General features: G+C 45.6%; 1 protein-coding gene across 1 annotated transcript in view; it reads right to left on the reverse strand.

Annotated features, from left to right (window-relative positions):
- LOC110526196 (bcl-2-related ovarian killer protein homolog A) overlaps positions 1-24,827 on the reverse strand; it is a 46,710-nt gene that overhangs the window by 16,100 nt on the left and 5,783 nt on the right. The window contains exon 2 of the mRNA XM_036984107.1: positions 9,543-9,671. Coding sequence (XP_036840002.1) covers positions 9,543-9,671 — 129 coding nt within the window. The remainder of the gene's footprint in view (positions 1-9,542; positions 9,672-24,827) is intronic.

Genomic DNA, 24,827 nt, shown 5'->3' on the forward strand with positions numbered 1-24,827 from the left:
TGGGTCAACAACAGAGTAACAACGATACTAGGTCAACAACAGGACTAGGTCAACAACAGGACTAGGTCCACAACAGGACTAGGTCAACAGCAGAGTAACAACGGGACTAGGTCAACAACAGGACTAGGTCAACAACAGGAATAAGTCAACAACAGGACTAGGTCAACAACAGGACTAGGTCAACAGCAGAGTAACAACGGGACTAGGTCAACAACAGGACTAGGTCAACAACAGGACTATGTCAACAACAGGACTATGTCAACAACAGGACTAGGTCAACAACAGGACTAGGTCAACAGCAGAGTAACAACGGGACTAGGTCCACAACAGGACTAGGTCAACAACAGGAATAGGTCAACAACAGGACTAGGTCAACAACAGGACTAGGTCAACAGCAGAGTAACAACGGGACTAGGTCAACAACAGGACTAGGTCAACAACAGGACTATGTCAACAACAGGACTATGTCAACAACAGGACTAGGTCAACAACAGGACTGGGTCAACAGCAGAGTAACAACGGGACTAGGTCAACAACAGGACTGGGTCAACAACAGAGTAACAACGGGACTAGGTCAACAACAGGACTAGGTCAACAACAGGACTAGGGTCAACAACAGGACTAGGTCAACAGCAGAGTAACAACAGGACTAGGTCAACAACAGGACTAGGTCAACAGCAGGACTAGGTCAACAACAGGACTAGGTCAACAACAGGACTAGGTCAACAGCAGAGTAACAACAGGACTAGGTCAACAGCAGAGTAACAGGACTAGGTCAACAACAGGACTAGGTCAACAACAGGACTAGGTCAACAGCAGGACTAGGTCAACAACAGGACTAGGTCAACAGCAGGACTAGGTCAACAACAGGACTAGGTCAACAGCAGAGTAACAACAGGACTAGGTCAACAACAGGACTAGGTCAACAGCAGGACTAGGTCAACAACAGGACTAGGTCAACAACAGGACTAGGTCAACAGCAGAGTAACAACAGGACTAGGTCAACAGCAGAGTAACAGGACTAGGTCAACAACAGGACTAGGTCAACAACAGGACTAGGTCAACAGCAGGACTAGGTCAACAACAGGACTAGGTCAACAGCAGGACTAGGTCAACAACAGGACTAGGTCAACAGCAGGACTAGGTCATCAACAGGACTAGGTCAACAACAGGACTAGGTCAACAGCAGGACTAGGTCTTCCATTCCTCTCAAAAATTTTAGAAAAGGCTGTTGCGCAACAACTCACTGCCTTCCTGAAGACAAACAATGTATACGAAATGCTTCAGTCTGGTTTTAGACCCCATCATAGCACTGAGACGGCACTTGTGAAGGTGGTAAATGACATTTTAATGGCATCGGACCGAGGCTCTGCATCTGTCCTCGTGCTCCTAGACCTTAGTGCTGCTTTTGATACCATCGATCACCACATTCTTTTGGAGAGATTGGAAACCCAAATTGGTCTACACGGACAAGTTCTGGCCTGGTTTAGATCTTATCTGTCGGAAAGATATCAGTTTGTCTCTGTGAATGGTCTGTCCTCTGACAAATCAACTGTAAATTTCGGTGTTCCTCAAGGTTCCGTTTTAGGACCACTATTGTTTTCACTATATATTTTACCTCTTGGGGATGTTATTCGAAAACATAATGTTAACTTTCACTGCTATGCAGATGACACACAGCTGTACATTTCAATTAAACATGGTGAAGCCCCAAAATTGCCCTTGCTAGAAGAATGTGTTTCAGACATAAGGAAGTGGATGGCTGCAAACTTTCTACTTTTAAACTCGGACAAAACAGAGATGCTAGTTCTAGGTCCCAAGAAACAAAGAGATCTTCTGTTGAATCTGACAATTAATCTTAATGGTTGTACAGTCGTCTCAAATAAAACTGTGAAGGACCTCGGCGTTACTCTGGACCCTGATCTCTCTTTTGAAGAACATATCAAGACCATTTCAAGGACAGCTTTTTTCCATCTACGTAACATTGCAAAAATCAGGAACTTTCTGTCCAAAAATGATGCAGAAAAATTAATCCATGCTTTTGTCACTTCCAGGTTAGACTACTGCAATGCTCTACTTTCCGGCTACCCGGATAAAGCACTAAATAAACTTCAGTTAGTGCTAAATACGGCTGCTAGAATCCTGACTAGAACCAAAAAATTTGATCATATTACTCCAGTGCTAGCCTCTCTACACTGGCTTCCTGTCAAAGCAAGGGCTGATTTCAAGGTTTTACTGCTAACCTACAAAGCATTACATGGGCTTGCTCCTATCTATCTCTCTGATTTGGTCCTGCCGTACATACCTACACGTACGCTACGGTCACAAGACGCAGGCCTCCTAATTGTCCCTAGAATTTTTAAGCAAACAGCTGGAGGCAGGGCTTTCTCCTATAGAGCTCCATTTTTATGGAACGGTCTGCATACCCATGTCAGAGACGCAAACTCGGTCTCAACCTTTAAGTCTCTACTGAAGACTCATCTCTTCAGTGGGTCATATGATTGAGTGTAGTCTGGCCCAGGAGTGGGAGGGTGAACGGAAAGGCTCTGGAGCAACGAACCACCCTTGCTGTCTCTGCCTGGCCGGTTCCCCTCTTTCCACTGGGATTCTCTGCCTCTAACCCTATTACAGGGGCTGAGTCACTGGCTTTACTGGGGCTCTCTCATGCCGTCCCTGGAGGAGGTGCGTCACCTGAGTGGGTTGAGTCACTGATGTGGTCATCCTGTCTGGGTTGGCGCCCCCCCCCCCCCCCCCCCCCCCCCCCCCCCCCCCCCCCCCCCCCCCCCCCCCCCTTAAGTTGTGCCGTGGCGGAGGTCTTTGTGGGCTATACTCAGCCTTGTCTCAGGATGGTAAGTTGGTGGTTGAAGATATCCCTCTAGTGGTGTGGGGGCTGTGCTTTGGCAAAGTGGGTGGGGTTATATCCTTCCTGTTTGGCCCTGTCCGGGGGTGTCCTCGGAGTGGGCCACAGTGTCTCCTGACCCCTCCTGTCTCAGCCTCCAGTATTTATGCTGCAGTAGTTTATGTGTCGGGGGGCTAGGGTCAGTTTGTTATATCTGGAGTACTTCTCCTGTCCTATTCGGTGTCCTGTGTGAATCTAAGTGTGCGTTCTCTAATTCTCTCCTTCTCTCTTTCTCTCTCTCGGAGGACCTGAGCCCTAGGACCATGCCCCAGGACTACCTGACATGATGACTCCTTGCTGTCCCCAGTCCACCTGGCTGTGCTGCTGCTCCAGTTTCAACTGTTCTGCCTTATTATTATTCGACCATGCTGATCATTTATGAACATTTGAACATCTTGGCCATGTTCTGTTATAATCTCCACCCGGCACAGCCAGAAGAGGACTGGCCATCCCACATATGCTCTCTCTAATTCTCGCTTTCTTTCTCTCTCTCGGAGGACCTGAGCCCTAGGACCATGCCCCAGGAATACCTGACATGATGACTCCTTGCTGTCCCCAGTCCACCTGACTGTGCTGCTGCTCCAGTTTCAACTATTCTGCCTTATTATTATTCGACCATGCTGGTCATTTATGAACATTTGAACATCTTGACCATGTTTTGTTATAATCTCCACCCGGCACAGCCAGAAGAGGACTGGCCACCCCACATAGCCTGGTTCCTCTCTAGGTTTCTTCCTAGGTTTTGGCCTTTCTAGGGAGTTTTTCCTAGCCACCGTGCTTCTTCACCTGCATTGCTTGCTGTTTGGGGTTTTAGGCTGGGTTTCTGTACAGCACTTTGAGATATCAGCTGATGTACGAAGGGCTATATAAAATAAATTTGATTGATTGATTGAACAGGACTAGGTCAACAGCAGGACTAGATCAACAGCAGAGTAACAACAGGACTAGGTCAACAACAGGACTAGGTCAACAGCAGGACTAGGTCAACAGCAGGACTAGGTCAACAACAGGACTAGGTCAACAACAGGAATAGGTCAACAACAGGACTAGGTCAACAGCAGAGTACCAACAGGACTAGGTCAACAACAGGACTATGTCAACAACAGGACTGGGTCAACAACAGAGTAACAACAGGACTAGGTCAACAACAGGAATAGGTCAACAACAGGACTAGGTCAACAACAGGACTGGGTCAACAACAGAGTAACAACAGGACTAGGTCAACAACAGGAATAGGTCAACAACAGGACTGGGTCAACAACAGAGTAACAACGGGACTAGGTCAACAACAGGACTAGGTCAACAACAGAGTAACAACAGGACTAGGTCAACAACAGGAATAGGTCAACAACAGGACTGGGTCAACAACAGAGTAACAACGGGACTAGGTCAACAACAGGACTATGTCAACAACAGGACTGGGTCAACAACAGAGTAACAACAGGACTAGGTCAACAACAGGAATAGGTCAACAACAGGACTAGGTCAACAGCAGAGTAACAACAGGACTAGGTCAACAACAGGACTATGTCAACAACAGGACTACGGCAACAACAGGACTACGTCAACAACAGGAATAGGTCAACAACAGGACTAGGTCAACAACAGAGTACCAACAGGACTAGGTCAACAACAGGACTATGTCAACAACAGGACTGGGTCAACAACAGAGTAACAACGGGACTAGGTCAACAACAGGACTAGGTCAACAACAGAGTAACAACAGGACTAGGTCAACAACAGGAATAGGTCAACAACAGGACTGGGTCAACAACAGAGTAACAACGGGACTAGGTCAACAACAGGACTATGTCAACAACAGGACTGGGTCAACAACAGAGTAACAACGGGACTAGGTCAACAACAGGACTAGGTCAACAACAGGACTAGGTCAACAGCAGAGTAACAACGGGACTAGGTCAACAACAGGACTGGGTCAACAACAGAGTAACAACGGGACTAGGTCAACAACAGGACTAGGTCAACAACAGGACTAGGTCCACAACAGGACTAGGTCAACAGCAGAGTAACAACAGGACTAGGTCCACAACAGGACTAGGTCAACAACAGGAATAGGTCAACAACAGGACTAGGTCAACAACAGGACTAGGTCAACAGCAGAGTAACAACGGGACTAGGTCAACAACAGGACTATGTCAACAACAGGACTATGTCAACAACAGGACTATGTCAACAACAGGACTAGGTCAACAACAGGACTAGGTCAACAACAGGACTAGGTCAACAGCAGAGTAACAACGGGACTAGGTCAACAACAGGACTGGGTCAACAACAGAGTAACAACGATACTAGGTCAACAACAGGACTAGGTCAACAACAGGACTAGGTCCACAACAGGACTAGGTCAACAGCAGAGTAACAACAGGACTAGGTCCACAACAGGACTAGGTCAACAACAGGAATAGGTCAACAACAGGACTAGGTCAACAACAGGACTAGGTCAACAGCAGAGTAACAACGGGACTAGGTCAACAACAGGACTAGGTCAACAACAGGACTATGTCAACAACAGGACTATGTCAACAACAGGACTAGGTCAACAACAGGACTGGGTCAACAGCAGAGTAACAACGGGACTAGGTCAACAACAGGACTGGGTCAACAACAGAGTAACAACGGGACTAGGTCAACAACAGGACTAGGTCAACAACAGGACTAGGTCCACAACAGGACTAGGTCAACAGCAGAGTAACAACAGGACTAGGTCCACAACAGGACTAGGTCAACAACAGGAATAGGTCAACAACAGGACTAGGTCAACAACAGGACTAGGTCAACAGCAGAGTAACAACGGGACTAGGTCAACAACAGGACTAGGTCAACAACAGGACTATGTCAACAACAGGACTAGGTCAACAACAGGACTATGTCAACAACAGGACTAGGTCAACAACAGAGTAACAACGGGACTAGGTCAACAACAGGACTAGGTCAACAACAGAGTAACAACGGGACTATGTCAACAACAGGACTAGGTCAACAGCAGAGTAACAACAGGACTATGTCAACAACAGGACTATGTCAACAACAGGACTAGGTCAACAACAGGACTATGTCAACAACAGGACTAGGTCAACAACAGAGTAACAACGGGACTATGTCAACAACAGGACTAGGTCAACAACAGAGTAACAACGGGACTATGTCAACAACAGGACTAGGTCAACAGCAGAGTAACAACAGGACTATGTCAACAACAGGACTAGGTCAACAGCAGAGTAACAACAGGACTATGTCAACAACAGGACTATGTCAACAACAGGACTAGGTCAACAACAGGACTATGTCAACAACAGGACTAGGTCAACAACAGAGTAACAACGGGACTATGTCAACAACAGGACTAGGTCAACAGCAGAGTAACAACAGGACTAGGTCAACAGCAGGACTAGGTCAACAGCAGAGTAACAACAGGACTAGGTCAACAGCAGGACTAGGTCAACAGCAGAGTAACAACAGGACTAGGTCAACAACAGGACTAGGTCAACAGCAGAGTAACAACAGGACTAGGTCAACAACAGGAATAGGTCAACAACAGAGTAACAACAGGACTAGGTCAACAACAGAGTAACAACAGGACTAGGTCAACAACAGGACTAGGTCAACAACAGGACTAGGTCAAGAGCAGAGTAACAACAGGACTAGGTCAACAACAGAGTAACAACAGGACTAGGTCAACAACAGGACTAGGTCAACAACAGGACTATGTCAACAACAGGACTAGGTCAACAACAGGACTATGTCAACAACAGGACTAGGTCAACAACAGAGTAACAACGGGACTAGGTCAACAACAGGACTAGGTCAACAACAGAGTAACAACGGGACTATGTCAACAACAGGACTAGGTCAACAGCAGAGTAACAACAGGACTATGTCAACAACAGGACTATGTCAACAACAGGACTAGGTCAACAACAGGACTATGTCAACAACAGGACTAGGTCAACAACAGAGTAACAACGGGACTATGTCAACAACAGGACTAGGTCAACAACAGAGTAACAACGGGACTATGTCAACAACAGGACTAGGTCAACAGCAGAGTAACAACAGGACTATGTCAACAACAGGACTAGGTCAACAGCAGAGTAACAACAGGACTATGTCAACAACAGGACTATGTCAACAACAGGACTAGGTCAACAACAGGACTATGTCAACAACAGGACTAGGTCAACAACAGAGTAACAACGGGACTATGTCAACAACAGGACTAGGTCAACAGCAGAGTAACAACAGGACTAGGTCAACAGCAGGACTAGGTCAACAGCAGAGTAACAACAGGACTAGGTCAACAGCAGGACTAGGTCAACAGCAGAGTAACAACAGGACTAGGTCAACAACAGGACTAGGTCAACAGCAGAGTAACAACAGGACTAGGTCAACAACAGGAATAGGTCAACAACAGAGTAACAACAGGACTAGGTCAACAACAGAGTAACAACAGGACTAGGTCAACAACAGGACTAGGTCAACAACAGGACTAGGTCAAGAGCAGAGTAACAACAGGACTAGGTCAACAACAGAGTAACAACAGGACTAGGTCAACAACAGGACTAGGTCAACAACAGGACTAGGTCAAGAGCAGAGTAACAACAGGAGAAATCCCAAAGAAAGGCTCTGCAGCTTTTCTTGCTACTAACAGGATGCCCAGTACACAGATAAGATCTCATTTCACCATCCTGTTGTCGCCACTTACTGTACGTCTGTCTGCTTAAAACCACAGTTATGGTTCTCAGTAGAATACTTTAGCCATTTCGGACAGTAAATTCAGTTAAGATCATGGCCTGGTTTGCATCCCAAATGGCTCCTCATTCCCTATGGGCTGGTCTAAAGTAGTGCACTATAAAGGGAATAGGGGGCAATTTGGAACAAACAACTGATGTTTGCCCTTGAGTTGCCACTCCTTAAAGGGATATTTTTACATTTTGGCAACTATGCCCCTTTTTTATACTTACCATTTTTAAGCCCTTTTTTTCTAATATGGTTAGTTAGTTAGTTAGTTAGTTAGTAATGGCTCCAGAAACTACCGTCAACATCCTGCAAACTGCACACAGACACATAGAAATGGTAGCCATGAGTTCATCGGACTCTTGGTAAGTCGGAAGGGGGAAAAAAGTGATTAATTGCCCAAATGTCAAATGATCCCTTTAATTGCCTTTTGTTGCAGAGTTACTGTTACTGTAGCAGGGTGGAGATTGTAGGGAATTACTCTGGAGAAGGCTGATTAAATTGTGGAGTAAACTCCCTGGGCTAGGTGGGGCCTAACAGAACAGTCTGTCATTTGTAATTACCTCTGGCATGTGCATTTTCTAACCCAATATGGGCCAGCCTAGAGTTGGCTCCTGGACGAATGAGTGTTCAGGCTTCTACAGACTCTTTGTACAGAGTCTCAATCTGCCCTCTATAGGCTCATGGCTGAGTCTCAATCTGTCCACTACAGGCTCATGGCTGAGTCTCAATCTGTCCACTACAGGCTCATGGCTGAGTCTCAATCTGTCCACTACAGGCTCATGGCTGAGTCTCAATCTGTCCTCTACAGGCTCATGGCTGAGTCTCAATCTGTCCTCTACAGGCTCATGGCTGAGTCTCAATCTGTCCACTACAGGCTCACGGCTGAGTCTCAATCTGTCATCTACAGGCTCATGGCTGAGTCTCAATCTGTCATCTACAGGCTCATGGCTGAGTCTCAATCTGTCCACTACAGGCTCATGGCTGAGTCTCAATCTGTCCTCTACAGGCTCATGGCTGAGTCTCAATCTGTCCTCTACAGGCTCATGGCTGAGTCTCAATCTCACCTCTACAAGCTCACGGCTGAGTCTCAATCTCACTTCTACAGGCTCATGGCTGAGTCTCAATCTGTCCTCTACAGGCTCATGGCTGAGTCTCAATCTGTCCTCTACAGGCTCCAGGTTGCTCAGAGTGTGTTTACGTGGGAAAATTCCCTGAAGCTTTAATGAGCTTTTAATCTAAACCTAAAGACAGAAAAAGACTGAATGTGTACAAAAATAATCAGAAGTGGTCTATTTCTCCATTCTCCCACTGAGGTATGCTTTGGCCCCTGTCAGCAAATCGTTTTAACGAGTGGTGAAAGAAACATAACACACCACACTGAGAGCTGGTCTTCCTTGAAGTGAATCAAGCAGTGCTCCCAAAGTTGAAATATCTTCATTGTGTTTGATAATGAATCCACTAGTTCCTCCGTTTTCTAAACAAAGCACACCGCTAAAAGACCCCCAGCATCCTCTGTGTTTCTTTTACTTCCCTTTCTTCATAAATATTTGTGCTAATGTTTGCCACGATACAAGAACTCTGTACCGACAGTGCCACCGGCATCATGTTAAAACCCAGATACATTATAATCAGAGTAATGTCGTCCAAACATTAAAATATATGTCACGGTACTACGCCGAACCGAACCGAGCCAAATCAAGATGAGCTGGCCTGGTTATGAATCCACCATATCGTAGATAGTAGATGGAAACATGCTGCTGAAAAGAAATCACATCTGAGTAAACGCAGTTCATGTAAAATGGGCAATTGTTTGTTTGCCCCAAGCTTGTTGTCAGAGAGGGGTAGTCCTACTGGTGTGGTAATGAATAGTTAGTTATTGACCTACCGGTGGAGAAGATCTCTGCAGCCACAGCCAGGAAGGCATCAGACACCACGCTCTCAGACGCAACGGTGATGTTCAGCTGACGAGCTACGTTACGGTAGATGTTGGGCCGCAGGTACTCCAACTCATCACCTAGGGAACAACAGAACAGGTAGTGAGCCAATTGGGAACTCCAACTCATCACCTAGGGAACCACAGAACAGGTAGTGAGCCAATCAGGTAATATAACTCATCACCTAGGGAACCACAGAACAGGTAGTGAGTAGAGGTCTTCACGGATCCATCTGTACCTGAATAACCGAGACCCGAGCAGGTCCGGATCCGGATCCAGAATGTCACAGGTTCCGGGGTATGTGTAATTTTAAGTGACTTGTCCAGAAGGACCCGTACAGATCCGAAAGTGACTGTTGCAGTAGAGAGAGAGAGAGAAATGTTACAATTTATGCTGGCGCTCTTGCTTTTCACGAAAGTGGAGCGTGGCGCGTTTGGCTTGTTGTTGTTGGCCAATCACAAATCATCAAAGGGGCACCAGGCTACAGTGATAGAGCCTCGGTGTGGGGCAAAAGTTAGGAGATATCTAATCAATGGAAGATGGAATTAAAAGTTCAAGGAGAAGGATAGGCAACAATGACCAAAAGCCAACAGGTCTGCTTTATATTCTAAACCAGCACCGTCACGGACCAGGATGTCTTGCTCCCAGGCAGACTAAATAACTTTTTTGCCCGCTTTGAGGACAATACAGTGCCACTGACACTGCCCGCAACTAAAACATGCGGACTCTCCTTCACTGCAGCCGACGTGAGGAAAACATTTAAACGTGTCAACCATCGCAAGGCTGCAGGCCCAGACGGCATCCCCAGCCGCGCCCTCAGACCATGCGCAGACCAGCTGGCTGGTGTGTTTACGGACATATTCAATCAATCCCTATCCCAGTCTGTTGTTCCCACATGCTTCAAGAGGGCAACCATTGTTCCTGTTCCCAAGAAAGCTAAGGTAACTGAGCTAAACGACTACCGCCCCGTAGCACTCACTTCCGTCATCATGAAGTGCTTTGAGAGACTAGTCAAGGACCATATCACCTCCACCCTACCTGACACCCTAGACCCACTCCAATTTGCTTACTGCCCAAATAGGTCCACAGACGATGCAATCTCAACCACACTGCACACTGCCCTAACCCATCTGGACAAGAGGAATACCTATGTGAGAATGCTGTTCATCGACTACAGCTCGGCATTTAACACCATAGTGCCCTCCAAGCTCGTCATCAAGCTCGAGACCCTGGGTCTCGACCCCGCCCTGTGCAACTGGGTAACCTCACACTCAACGTCAACAAAACTAAGGAGATGATTGTGGACTTCAGGAAACAGCAGAGGGAACACCCCCCTATCCACATCGATGGAACAGTAGTGGAGAGGGTAGTAAGTTTTAAGTTCCTCGGCGTACACATCACAGACAAACTGAATTGGTCCACCCACACAGACAGCATCGTGAAGAAGGCGCAACAGCGCCTCTTCAACCTCAGGAGGCTGAAGAAATTCGGCTTATCGCCAAAAGCACTCACAAACTTCTACAGATGCACAATTGAGAGCATCCTGTCGGGCTGTATCACCGCCTGGTACGGCAACTGCTCCGCCCACAACCGTAAGGCTCTCCAGAGGGTAGTGAGGTCTGCACAACGCATCACCGGGGGCAAACTACCTGCCCTCCAGGACACCTACACCACCCGATGTCACAGGAAGGCCATAAAGATCATCAAGGACAGCAACCACCCGAGCCACTGCCTGTTCACCCCGCTATCATCCAGAAGGCGAGGTCAGTACAGGTGCATCAAAGCTGGGACCGAGAGACTGAAAAACAGCTTCTATCTCAAGGCCATCAGACTGTTAAACAGCCACCACTAACATTGAGTGGCTGCTGCCAACACACTGACTCAACTCCAGCCACTTTAATAATGGGAATTGATGGGAAATGATGTAAAATATATCACTAGCCACTTTAACTATGCCACTTTGTTTACATACTCATCTCATATGTATATACTGCACTCAATACCATCTACTGTATCTTGCCTGACAAATAAAATTTGATTTGATTTGATTTAAATGGAGTTGTTGTTGTTGTTCTGTGTAACTGCAGGATGAGAAAGCTCATATTCTCCAGCCTAATGTTAGCTAGCATGACTAGCTTCTCTCGTGTTGATGCAGTCAAGATAGGTACTACGTAATCATATTTGATGATAAATAACCTAGCTATGGCAGCTAATAGTCGGCTTGGTCACTTTTGCCTCTCTCTCCCTCCTCTCCAGCATTATAATCTCCGGCTAATAAAGTACACAAACGGATCAGACAGGGTCTGGATCAGACCAGGTCCATTTCAGAACGGGTCTCAGATCAGGTCCGGTTATGAAAGCCCCAGGTCCATTTCAGAAGATTGTTTTGACCCTCGAAGACCTCTAGTAGTGAGCCAGTGAGGTGGTTTGGTTTCCCAGTCTGGTCTGAGGTGTGTTTGTGCTGTAAAGCCTCAAAGAATGAGGAATTAGAATGCTATTTTAATAGGGTCTCTTTCTATAGACCCATTCCTATGGTAATTCGTCAACCATGTGATGTTGACAAGACCGTACAAACAGATCTCGACCCCACGCTAGTGACTTCCCTGTTCACTAGTGCTGTAGGTACTAGTTCAGGCACCAAATCTTTCAGTAAAGTTATCTTTCCCTTACACGGCCAATTTTTCAGTTTTTGATTTGTTAAAAAAGTTTGAAAAACGCCAATAAATGTTGTTCCACTTCATGATTGTGTCCCACTTGTTGTTGATTCTTCACAAAAAAATACAGTTTTATATCTTTATGTTTGAAGCCTGAAATGTGGCAAAAGGTCGCAAAGTTCAAGGGGGCCCGAATACTTTCGCAAGGCACTGTACTGTATAATGATTTAATTGTGCAAACATTTTCATAAAAGGAATACACCACAATACGTAACTTTCCCCAGAATAGATTTTCTGAATACCGCGTCGGGCCGAACAATGCCATTTAGCTGTTTATTTGTTTATTCAGTCAAGCAGAAGAAGCAGCTACTCTTCCTGGGATCCACCAAAAAAAAAAAGAGCTAGTTCTGTTCTGTGAAGGGAGTAGTACACAGCCATTTTACGAGATCTTCAGTTTCTTGTCAATTTTTCGCATGGAAAAGCCTTCATTTCTCAGAACAAGAATAGACTGATGAGTTTCAGAAGAAAGTACTTTGTTTCTGGACATTTTGAGCCTGTAATCGGACCCACAACTGCTGATGCTCCAGATACTCAACTAGTCTAAAGAAAGACAGTTTTATTGCTTCTTTAATCAGGACAACAGTTTTCTGCTGTGCTAACATAATTGCAAAAGGGTTTTCTAATGATCAATTAGCCTTTTAAAATGATAAACTAGGATTAGCTAACACAACGTGGCATTGGAACACAGGATTGATGGTTGCTGATAAGTGATTTTGGGTATCGGGGAGGGTTTGTTGGAAGGACTCTTTTTTTCCTTAGTAATACAGGATTAGGTAGGAGGGTTTCGTTTTTCTTAATGTTTGTTTCTTTATTCATTTGGTCTGTAAACTGTGATTGACTAGGGTTTGCAGAGGCAACTGAATAACATACTGTAACTTTTGGATGGCTGGTGGGTCAAGAGCCCAGCTTAACAAGCTGTTGGAACGGTTCAAACCGCTATTTTGAAAAGCGGAATAGCGGGCGGGTAGCGAGGATGCGGCGATGGAGGATATAGAGAGAAGGTTGGAGAAGTAGCAGATTGACGGACTAATGATGGAAGTAGAAGTGCCGGTTGATTCTGACGGTGCGTTGATTTCTTGTTGGAGTGCGATTTGTTAATAATGATGACTACTTGAGGAGATCCATTTGAGGTCAAAAGATATAGATGCATTAGGAAAGGTAGAGTCAGTCAGAGTAACCAGGAGTGGTTTTTCTCTGATTTTACATTCATCGGAAGAACAGAAGGACAAAGCTTTGTTGCTCCATAAATTGGCGACATCTGAAGTGGAGAGCATTAATTTTCGGAGCAGGGCACCAATTATAAAGGTGTGAAATCAGGAGTATCGCTAGGACATTGAGGTTTCAAGTTTTAAGAAGAAGATTCCAGCCGTGGTGGGAGCACATTTTTCCCATAGTGGATGGACAGAAGGATGAAAGCCTGTCTGTTTTACTGACGTTTGATGAACAGTATCTGCCTACACATGTAAAGATTGGATACGTAAGAGCCTTCGTAAATACACCGTTACAGTGAAAAAAATTATAATAATTATGGCCATGTCTCAAGTCTGCGTCAACGGAATCAGTGTTAGTTTAAGAATCGGATGTCTCAAGTCAACGGAATCAGTATTAGTTTAAGAATTTGATGATGCACGGTGTAGCAATTGTGGTGGAAATCACCGAATTCCTGGAGCGCCCTACTAGGGTAAAGGAATTTGAAGTTGCAAGGATCTGCGATGTTCAACAGCTCTTCTACAGAGATGTGCGGGAAATAGTTGAAGGGGTGTAACAGTATATCTTTAATCCGTCCCATCGCCAATACCCGGGCTTGAACCAGGAACCCTCTGCACACAGACAACAGTCACCCACAGAGCATCGTTACCCATCGCTCCACAAAAGCCGCTGCTCTTGCAGAGCAAGGGGAACCACTACTTCAAGCTCTCAGAGCAAGTGACGTCACCCGATTGAAACGCTATTAGCGCGCACCACGGCTAACTAGCTAGCCATTTCACATCCGTTACAGGGGCAAGTGGAGCTGAGGAAGATCTGGCAGTGAATGAAGCGCAGCTGGTTCATAATGTCGCTCCACAGTTGAGGGATACTGATACATTGATTGTAAAGAAGGTGGATGTTGTGCCGTTTATTGTGGAAGGTATTAAGTAAACAAAAACATTTTAAAAAAACGTCATCCCCAATAGGGTTTTATTGTCACATACAACACACAGGTGCAGTGAAATGTGTTGGAGGTGAGAGATTTCAGTGCAGAAGGTCTACGGGAAGTCTTGAGAGAAGGCATTGCATTCCATCCTCCCAGGCAGACATCCTGGTGTAGGATCGTTTAGGGCCAAAGTAGTGGGATGGTTTTCGGGGGGATAGTGTGTAAACGTGCAGGGACAAATTGTGGTTGTAATTTCAAAATGTAAGGTGGTGCAATTTATTATTATTTTTTACCAAAATGTGTAATCCGCACTCCGACCTGCAAAAAGCAGCAATACGCAACAAAGCTCCTTGTCTGCTGGAAAGCCCCGAGAAGAAGAAGAAGTAACTTCAGGACATCGTCATCAGAGATTGGAATATTGTACCAGTGTTGAATGTCCAAACTGAAATAGCTAGGTACGGTAAGAATGATTTAAGGTTGGTTGCTGGGCAGTGAAGTAATCACTGATATTATAGCGGACACGTTAGCTATCAAATGAGCTAACTATCTAGCTAGCTAACTTTAGGCCACAGCTAGCCAAGTTAGCTAGCTAGGCCTGGTTTACCAAAACCCATCTTAATGCTACGTTCATCGTTACCTCTCTGATCTGTTACTGAAGTTGGTCTTGAAAAGGCTTGTTATTGAACGACTGACTCAGTCCACTAGTATAACGGCTAAGTCCCAAGGCGGTGTTTTGGCCTTCTGCGTCACACAGAAGATCTCTGCTAAACACATAATCAAGATGTTTATATGTTTATCTGTCTTTCTGTGACTGCCCGTAACTTCAGAACGAATGTGAGTCACTGCAAATACAAAGCTGCCCATTTTCTTTGCAAGGATATAAAGACATTTCAAATGAAAACTGAGATGACTGTATTAACATTTACAGTATAGACACACAGTACCAGTCAACAGTTTGGACACACCTCCTCATTCAAGGGTTTTTCATAATGTTTTACTATTTTCTACATTGTAGAATTATAGTGAAGACATCAAAACTATGAAATAACACATATGGAATCATGTAATAACCAAAAAAGTGTTAAACAAATCAAAATATATTTTACATTTTAGATTCTTCAAAGTAGCCACCCTTTGTCTTGATGACAGCTTTGGACAGTCTTAGCATTCTCTCAACCAGCTTCACCTGGAATGCTTTTCAACAGCCTTGGAGTTCCCACATATGCTGAGCACTTGTTGGCTGCTTTTCCTTCACTCTGCGGTCCAACTCATCCCAAAACATCTCAATTGGGTTGAGGGAGGCCAGGTCATCTGATGCAGCACTCCATCACTCTCCTTCTTGGTCAAATAGCCCATACACAGTCTGGAGGTGTGTTGAGTCATTGTCCTGTTGAAAAACAAATTATAATTCCACTAAGTGCAAAACAGATGGGATGGCGTATCGCTGCAGAATGCTGTGGCAGCCATGCTGGTTAAGCGTGCCTTGAATTCTAAATAAATCACAGACAGTGTCAACAGCAAAGCACTCCTCCTTCTCTATACTTCACGGTAGGAACCACACATGTGGAGATAATCTGTTTACCTACTCTGCATCTCACACAGACACGGCAGTTGGAACCAAAAAAATTCAACTTTTGTCTCATCAGACCAAAAGGACAGATTTCCACCAGTCTAATGTCCATTGCTCGTGTTTCTTGGCCAAAGCAAGTCTCTTCTTCTAATTGGTGTCCTTTAGTAGTGGTTTCTTTGTAGAAATTCAACCATGAAGGCCTGATTCACGCCGTCTCCTCTGAACAGTTGATGTTGAGATGTGTCTGTAACTTGAAATGTGAAGCATTTATTTGGGCTGTAATCTGACGTGCAGTTAACTCTAATAACTCTTGGTCTTCCTTTCCTGTGGCGGTCTTCATGAGAGCCAGTTTCATCACAGCGCTTGATGGTTTTTGAGACTGTACTTGAAGAAACATTTTTCATTTTCCTGGATTGACTGACCTTCGTGTCTTAAAGTAATGATGGACTGTCGTTTCTCTTGGCTCATTTGAGCTGTTCTTGCCATAATATGGATTTGGTATTTTACCAAATAAGGCTATATTCTCTATACCAACCCTACCTTGTCACAACACAACTGATTGGCTCAAATACATTAAGAAGGAAATTCAACTAATTTACTTTTAACAAGGCACACCTGTTAATTTAAACACATTCCAGGTAATTGCCTCATGAAGCTGGTTGAGAGAATGCCAAAGAGTGTGCAAAGCTGTCCTCAAGGCAAAGGGTGGCTACTTTGAATAATCTCAAATATAAAATATTTGAAAAAAAAACACGTTTTTTGGTTACTACATAATTATTTCATAGTTTTGATGTCGGAAATAGTCAAATAAGATATTTGTTCTTAACTGACTTGCCTTGAAAAAAATTACCTCACGCTACAGTACAACTCAGCGTCTCAATATGATGAATATATCTACAATTCCTCATCCTCATTGGTCTGTTCATTGTTTGTAAATAGTGTTAGTGTATGGTTGATTTACAGTTATGTCTCTGGTTGTGTGGATGGATGCAGACACAGCGATCTGCTTGTTGGGAACTGGGAGCACAGGGCTTTAGCGGTGGGACAGAGAATACGGCAAGAGAGAGGGCTTTGTCCTGAACCCTATACTACCAAACAGGTATAATGAGATAGCGAGGTAACTTTGGTCAACTCGGGATAACCGGTAACATGAAAGTGGCTCACCTTTTAGCCAGGTACATTTCTATGGCAATGCATCCTTCAGAACTAACCTGCCCCAGGGCAGGCTTACTCAGGGCTGACTCCAGTAAACCAAGATGGCGTATAAGTGAAGAGGTGTTTTGTTCGTGTCTCGTGTACTTTTGTATTTTCTGTATTTTTTGTATATATATTTCAATTTTATTTTCAATCTCTTTTCGATTTTTAATTCGATTATACCTTCCGGTAACCTGCCTCACCCAATGTGATACGGAATCGCTATTATTTTTAATTTTAGAACACATTCAAGAACCTCAAGAACCTCCAGAAGCTAACCAGCTAATTAGCTACAAGCTATTTAGTCATTGTTAGCCACTGCTAGCGGCTTTTACCTTCTGCACAGATACCAGCCCTGTTTTTAGCCTGGATAATACTCGCCAGTCTACCAGCATCGGACTGTCTCTCCACAACAACGCCGGATTCCTGCCGTAATCCCTGGACCACTACTTCTGATCTTCACAGCTAGCTTGCAGCTACTCAGGGCTGACTCCATTTGTCCTGAATGAAGTGACTGAGCTGCGAGTTGAGGACCAATGAAATCAGATTCAATCTGTCTCACAAAGAGTGTGTCATCTTCCCCTTCATTTGTGGAAGACGACTGATTCAATATTTTATTAGTCAAAAGGTTTTTGTTTGTAAAAAAAAATCATGTTAAAATACCTGTCACACTAAACATTTAGTAAGGACAGCATTTGGTTTCCAAACTATACGTTTGTCACGTGATTGTTTTTTAAAATGTGCGTAAAGGCAAACTAACAGCCGCATCCAACCATAGACATACAGTGTATTGGGAAAGTATTCAGACCCCTTGACCTTTTCCACATTTTGTTACGTTACTTCCTGATTCTAAAATGTATTAAATAAATGTTTTCCCTCATCAATCTACACACAATACCCCATAATGACATCACAATACCCCATAATGACATCACAATACCCCATAATGACATCACAATACCCCATAATGACATCACAATACCCCATAATGACAAACCATATTTACGTATTCAGAACCTTTGCTATGAGAATCGAAATTGAACTCAGGTGCATCCTGTTTCCATTGATCATCCTTGAGATGTTTCCACAACTTGATTGGAGTCCACCTGTGGTACATTGAATTGATTAGACATGATTTGTAAAGGCACACACCTGTCTATATAAGGTCCCACAGTTGACAGTGCATGTCAGAGCAAAAACCAAGCCATGAGGCCGAAGGAATTTTCTGTAGAGCTCAGAGACAGGATTGTGTCAAGGCACAGATCTGGGGAAGGGTACCAAAACATTTCTGCAGCATTGAAGGTCCCCAACAACAGTGGCCTCCATCATTCTTAAGTGGTAGAAGTTTGGAACCACCAAGACTCTTCCTAGAGCTTGCTGCCCAGCCAAACTGAGCAATCGAAGGAGAAGGGCCTTGGTCAGGGAGGTGACCAAGAATTCTATGATCACTCTGACAGAGCTCCAGAGTTCCTCTGTGGAGATGGGAGAACCTTACAGAAGGACAACCATCTCAATCAGGCCTTTATGGTATAGCGAACAGATGGAAGCCACTCCTCAGTGAAAGGCACATAACAGCCCGCTTGGAGTTTGCCAAAAGGCACCTAAAGGACTCAGACCATGAGAAACAAGATTCTCTGGTCTGAAGAAAGCAAGATTGAACTCTTTAGCCTAAATGCCAAGCATTCTAGAGAAGAATGGGAGAAGCTCCGCAAATACAGGTTTGCCAAGCTTGTAGTGTCACACCCAAGAAGACTCGAGGCTGTAATCGCTGCCAAATGTGCTTCAACAAAGTACTGAGTAAAGGGTCTGAATACTGATGAGGGAAAACAATATGTAAAAGTGATATTTCCGTTGTGGATTTCTCATAAAACCTGTTTTTGCTTTGTAAATTTGAATTTTATTAGGCAAGTCAGTTAAGAACAAATTCTTATTTTCAATGACGATCTTGGAACAGTGGGTTACCTGCCTGTTCAGGAGCAGAACAACAGATTTGTACCTTGTTAACTCTGGGGTTTGAACTTGCAACCTTCCGGTTACTAGTCCAACACTCTAACCACTAGGCTACCCTGCCGCCTCTACACTCTAACCACTAGGCTACCCTGCCGCCTCTACACTCTAACCACTAGGCTACCCTGCCGCCTCTACACTCTAACCACTAGGCTACCCTGCCACCTCTACACTCTTAACCACTAGGCTACCCTGACGCCTCTACACTCTAACCACTAGGCTACCCTGACGCCTCTACACTCAAACCACTAGGCTACCCTGCCGCCTCTACACTCTAAACACTAGACTACCCTGCCGCCTCTACACTCTTACCACTAGGCTACCCTGCCGCCTCTACACTCTAACCACTAGGCTACCCTGCCGCCTCTACACTCTAACCACTAGGCTACCCTGCCGCCTCTACACTCTAACCACTAGGCTACCCTGCCACCTCTACACTCTAACCACTAGGCTACCCTGCCGCCTCTACACTCTAACCACTAGGCTACCCTGCCAACTCTACACTCTAACCACTAGGCTACCCTGACGCCTCTACACTCAAACCACTAGGCTACCCTTCCGCCTCTACACTCTAAACACTAGACTACCCTGCCGCCTCTACACTCTTACCACTAGGCTACCCTGCCGCCTCTACACTCTAACCACTAGGCTACCCTGCCGCCTCTACACTCTAACCACTAGGCTACCCTGCCGCCTCTACACTCTAACCACTAGGCTACCCTGCCGCCTCTACACTCTAACCACTAGGCTACCCTGCCACCTCTACGCTCTAACCACTAGGCTACCCTGCCTCCTCTACACTCTAACCACTAGGCTACCCTGCCGCCTCTACGCTCTAACCACTAGACTACCCTGCCGCCTCTACGCTGTAACCACTAGGCTACCCTGCCGCCTCTACACTCTAACCACTAGACTACCCTGCCGCCTCTACGCTCTAACCACTAGGCTACCCTGCCGCCTCTACGCTCTAACCACTAGGCTACCCTGCCGCCTCTACACTCTAACCACTAGACTACCCTGCCGCCTCTACGCTCTAACCACTAGGCTACCCTGCCGCCTCTACGCTCTAACCACTAGACTACCCTGCCGCCTCTACGCTCTAACCACTAGGCTACCCTGCCTCCTCTACACTCTAACCACTAGACTACCCTGCCTCCTCTACACTCTAACCACTAGGCTACCCTGCCTCCTCTACACTCTAACCACTAGACTACCCTGCCTCCTCTACACTCTAACCACTAGGCTACCCTGCCGCCTCTACACTCTAACCACTAGGCTACCCTGCCGCCTCTACACTCTAACCACTAGGCTACCCTGCCGCCTCTACACTCTAACCACTAGGCTACCCTGCCTCCTCTACACTCTAACCACTAGACTACCCTGCCTCCTCTACACTCTAACCACTAGGCTACCCTGCCTCCTCTACACTCTAACCACTAGACTACCCTGCCTCCTCTACACTCTAACCACTAGACTACCCTGCCTCCTCTACACTCTAACCACTAGGCTACCCTGCCTCCTCTACACTCTAACCACTAGACTACCCTGCCGCCTCTACACTCTAACCACTAGACTACCCTGCCGCCCCAGATTGATGAGAAAACGTATTTTTAATACATTTTAGAATAAGGCTGTAATGTATTAAAAACTGTGGAAAAGGTCATGGGGTCTGAATACACTGTAGGTGCCAGTTCCCACTCAAGTTAAGACTGGCATGAGATTAATGGTTAACCCAGAGTCTCTGGTGGCACACCTAACGCTGCGATGCAGTGCCCTAGACCATTGTGCCACCCGGGAGGTAAATTACATCGCCGAAGTCGAGGATCAGTAGGATAGTCAGTTTTACTAGGGTATGTTTGGTGGCGTGAGTGCAGGAGGCTTTGTTGCGGAATAGAAAGACGTTTCTAGATTTAATGTTGGATTGGAGATGCTTAATTTGAGTCTGAAAGGAGAGTTTAGAGCATGATAGATTTGAACCCCTTCTACGCATTATACTGTATGTGTAACAGTATCACTTTAAACGTCCCCTCGCCCATACCCGTGCGCGAACCAGGGACCCTCTGCACACCTCAACAACTGACACCCACGAAGCATCGTTACCCATCGCTCCACAAAAGCCACGGCCCTTGCAGAGCAAGGGGAACCACTACTTCAAGATCTCAGAGCAAGTGACGTCACCGATTGAAACGCTATTTAGCGCGCACCACCGCTAACTAAGCTAGCCGTTTCACATCCGTTACATATGTCTATAGCCAGAACACAACAAACTGTTCCACAGATAGGAGTGGGAAAATGTGGTTGTGCGTTGATCATTTTTATTTAAATGATCAAGTCAGTTCAGAAAAAAAAAATCTTATTGACAATGACAGCCTAGGAACAGCAAATCAACTGCCTTGTTCAGGGGTAGAATGACAGATTCTTACCTTGTAAGCTTGGGGACTCGATCTTGCAACCTTTCGGTTATTTGCCCAACGCTCTAACCACTAGGCTACCTGCCTCCCCATAAGCCCACCGAAGACGGCATTAACAATAAGCAATAAAATAAAGACGACACTTCTAAAAGCCTATTTCACAACATCTTCTGGTGAATTTGCAAGATCACTTTTCTTTCATTTTGATTTCTGCACAAATTAAAATGTGGCGCTGACTTCTTTCAGCAATGTTTCAATGAAGAGTTTGGCATTCGACATGTGTGACATGCACACGCAGTTACAAGCCTGCTGGAGTTAGCTGTAAGAGGTCGGGCGAGCAATATCCACCGTAGTAGTAAGGATGAAGCTTGACTTTGAAGCTAACTGAAGCTGGCTAGCTTTATAGCAGCTTGAGTCGGTTCGCAAATAATCTGGGTAGCCATTTGATTAGGTGTTCAGGAGTCTTATGGCTTGAGGGTAGAAGCTGTTTAGAAGCTTCTTAGACCTAGACTTGGCGCTCCGGTACCACTTGCCGTGCAGTAGCAGAGAGAAGAGTTTATAACTTGGGTGGCTGGAGTCTTTGACAATTTTTAGGGCCTTCCTCTGACACCGCCTGGTATAGAGGTCCTGGATGGCAGGAAGCTTGGCCCCAGTGATGTACTGGGCCGTTCGCACTACCCTCTGTAGTGCCTTTCGGTCAGGGGCCGAGCAGTTTCCATACCAGGCGGTGATGCAACCCGTCAGGATTTCTTATTTTTTATAAATGTTTTATTTCACCTTTATTTAACCAGGTAGGCCAGTTGAGAACAAGTTCTCAGTTACAACTGTGACCTGGTCAAGAAAAAGCAAAGCAGCGCGACACAAACACCAACACAGAGTTACACATGGAATAAACAAGTGTGCAGTCAATAACACAATATAAAAAAAGAAAGTCTATATACAGTGTGTGCAAATGGCGTGAAGATGTAGGCAATAAATAGGTCAAGTAATTACAATTTAGCAAATTTACACCGGAATGATAGATGTGCAGATGATGATGTGCAAGTAGAAATACTGGTGTGCAGAAAGTAAATAAAAACAATATGGGGATGAGGTAGGTAGATTGGATGGCTATTTAAAGATGGGCTATGTACAGCTGCAGCGATCGGTTAGCTGCTCGGATAGCTGATGTTTAAAGTTAGTGAGGGAAATATGAGTCTCCAGCTTCAGAGATTTTTGCAATTCGTTCCAGTCATTGGCATCAGAGAACTGGAAGGAAAGATGGCCAAAGGAGGTTTTGGCTTTGGGGATGACCAGTGAGATATACCTGCTGGAGCTCGTGCTACGGGTGGGTGTTGTTATCGTGACCAGTGAGCTGAGATAAGGCAGACCTGGAGCCGGGTCTGGCGATGAATATGGGCCAAATTAGAGCATACAGGTCGCAGTGGTGGTTGGTATATGGGGCTTTGGTGATAAAAAGGATGGCACAAAAAAAGTAAAGTGACATCCCTAGGATAGTCAGTAAAAAAAAAAAGTGTTTATTTATGCCCCCTTTTCGTGGTATCCAATTGTCTCATCGCTACAACTCCCGTACGGGCTCCGGAGAGACAAAGTTCAAAAGCCAAGCGTCCTCAGAAACACAACCCAACAAAGCCAATGCTTCTTAACACAGCATGCATCCAACCCGGAAGCACCAATGTGTCAGAGGGAACATTGTGCACCTGGCTACCTTGGTAACCGTGCACTGTGCCCATCCTGCCACAGGAGTCACTGGTGCGCAATGAGACAAGGATATATATCCCTACCTTCCAAACCCTCCCTAACCCAGACAAATTGTGCGTCGTCCCATAGACCTCCCGGTCACGGCCGACTGCGACAGAGCCTGGGCGCAAACCCAGAGTCTCTGGTGGCACACCTAACGCTGTGATGCACTGTCCAAGACCATTGCGCCACCCGGGAGGAACAGGATATTCAGTTTTACGAGGGTATGTTTGGTGGCGTCAGTGAGGCTTTGTTGCGAAATAAAAAGACGATTCTAGATTTAATTTTGGATTGGAGATGCTTAATTTGAGTCTGGAAGGAGAGTTTACAGTCTAACCAGACACCTAGGTATTTGTAGTTGTCCACATATTCTAAGTCCGAACCATCCAGAGGAGTGATGCTAGTCGGGCAGGCATGTGCGGGCAGCGAACGGTTGAAAAGCATGCATTTAGTTTTACAAGCGTTTAAGAGCAGTTGGAGGCCACCATAGAGACTGCCAGAGGTCCGGACAACAGGCCCTCCTATTTGACACACTGAACTCTGTCTGAGAAGTAGTTGGGGAACCAGGCGAGGCAGTCATTTGAGAAACCAAGGCTGTTGAGTCTGCCGATAAGAATACGGTGATTGACAGAGTCGAAAGCCTTGGCTAGGTCATTGAAGACGGCTGCACAGTACAATCTTTTTTCGATGGTGGTCATGATATCGTTTAGTACCTTGAGCGTGGCTGAGATGCACCCGTCGCCAGCTCGGAAACCGGATTGCACAGCGGAGAAGGTAAGGTGGGAATCGAAATGGTCAGTGATCTGTTTATTAACTTGGCTTTCGAAGACTTTTGAAAGGCAGGGCAGGGTGGATATAGGTCTATAGCCATTTGGATCTAGAGTGTCACCCCCTTTGAAGAGGGGGATGACCACGGCAGCTTTCCAATCTTTAGGGATCTCGGACGATACGAAAGAGAGGTTGAACAGACTGGTAATAGGGGTTGCAACAATGGCGGCGGATCATTTTAGAAAGAGAGGGTCCAGATTGTCTAGGATGCTCCCGATGGTGCAGCTGGAGAAACCTTTTGAAGATCTGAGGACACATGCCAAATCTTTTCAGTCTCCTGAGGGGGAATATATTTTGTCCTGACCTCTTCATAACTGTCTTGGTGTGCTTGGACCATGTGAGTTTGTTGTTGATGTGGACACCAAGGAACTTGAATCTCTCAACCTGCTCCATTGCAGCCCCATCAATGAGAATGGGGGCATGCTCGGTCCTCTTTTTCCTGAAGTCCACAATAATCTCCTTTGTCTTGATCACATTGAGGGAGAGGTTGTTGTCCTGGCACCTCAAGGCCAGGTCTCTGACCTCCTCCCTATAGGCTGTCTCGTCGTTGTCGGTAATCAGGCCCACCAATGTGGTGTTGGAGTTGTGCCTAGCCATGCAGTAATGAGTGAACAGGGACTACAGGAGGGAACTGAGCA

Source organism: Oncorhynchus mykiss, chromosome 1 (assembly GCF_013265735.2).
Source record: "Oncorhynchus mykiss isolate Arlee chromosome 1, USDA_OmykA_1.1, whole genome shotgun sequence".
Lineage (NCBI taxonomy): Eukaryota > Metazoa > Chordata > Actinopteri > Salmoniformes > Salmonidae > Oncorhynchus > Oncorhynchus mykiss.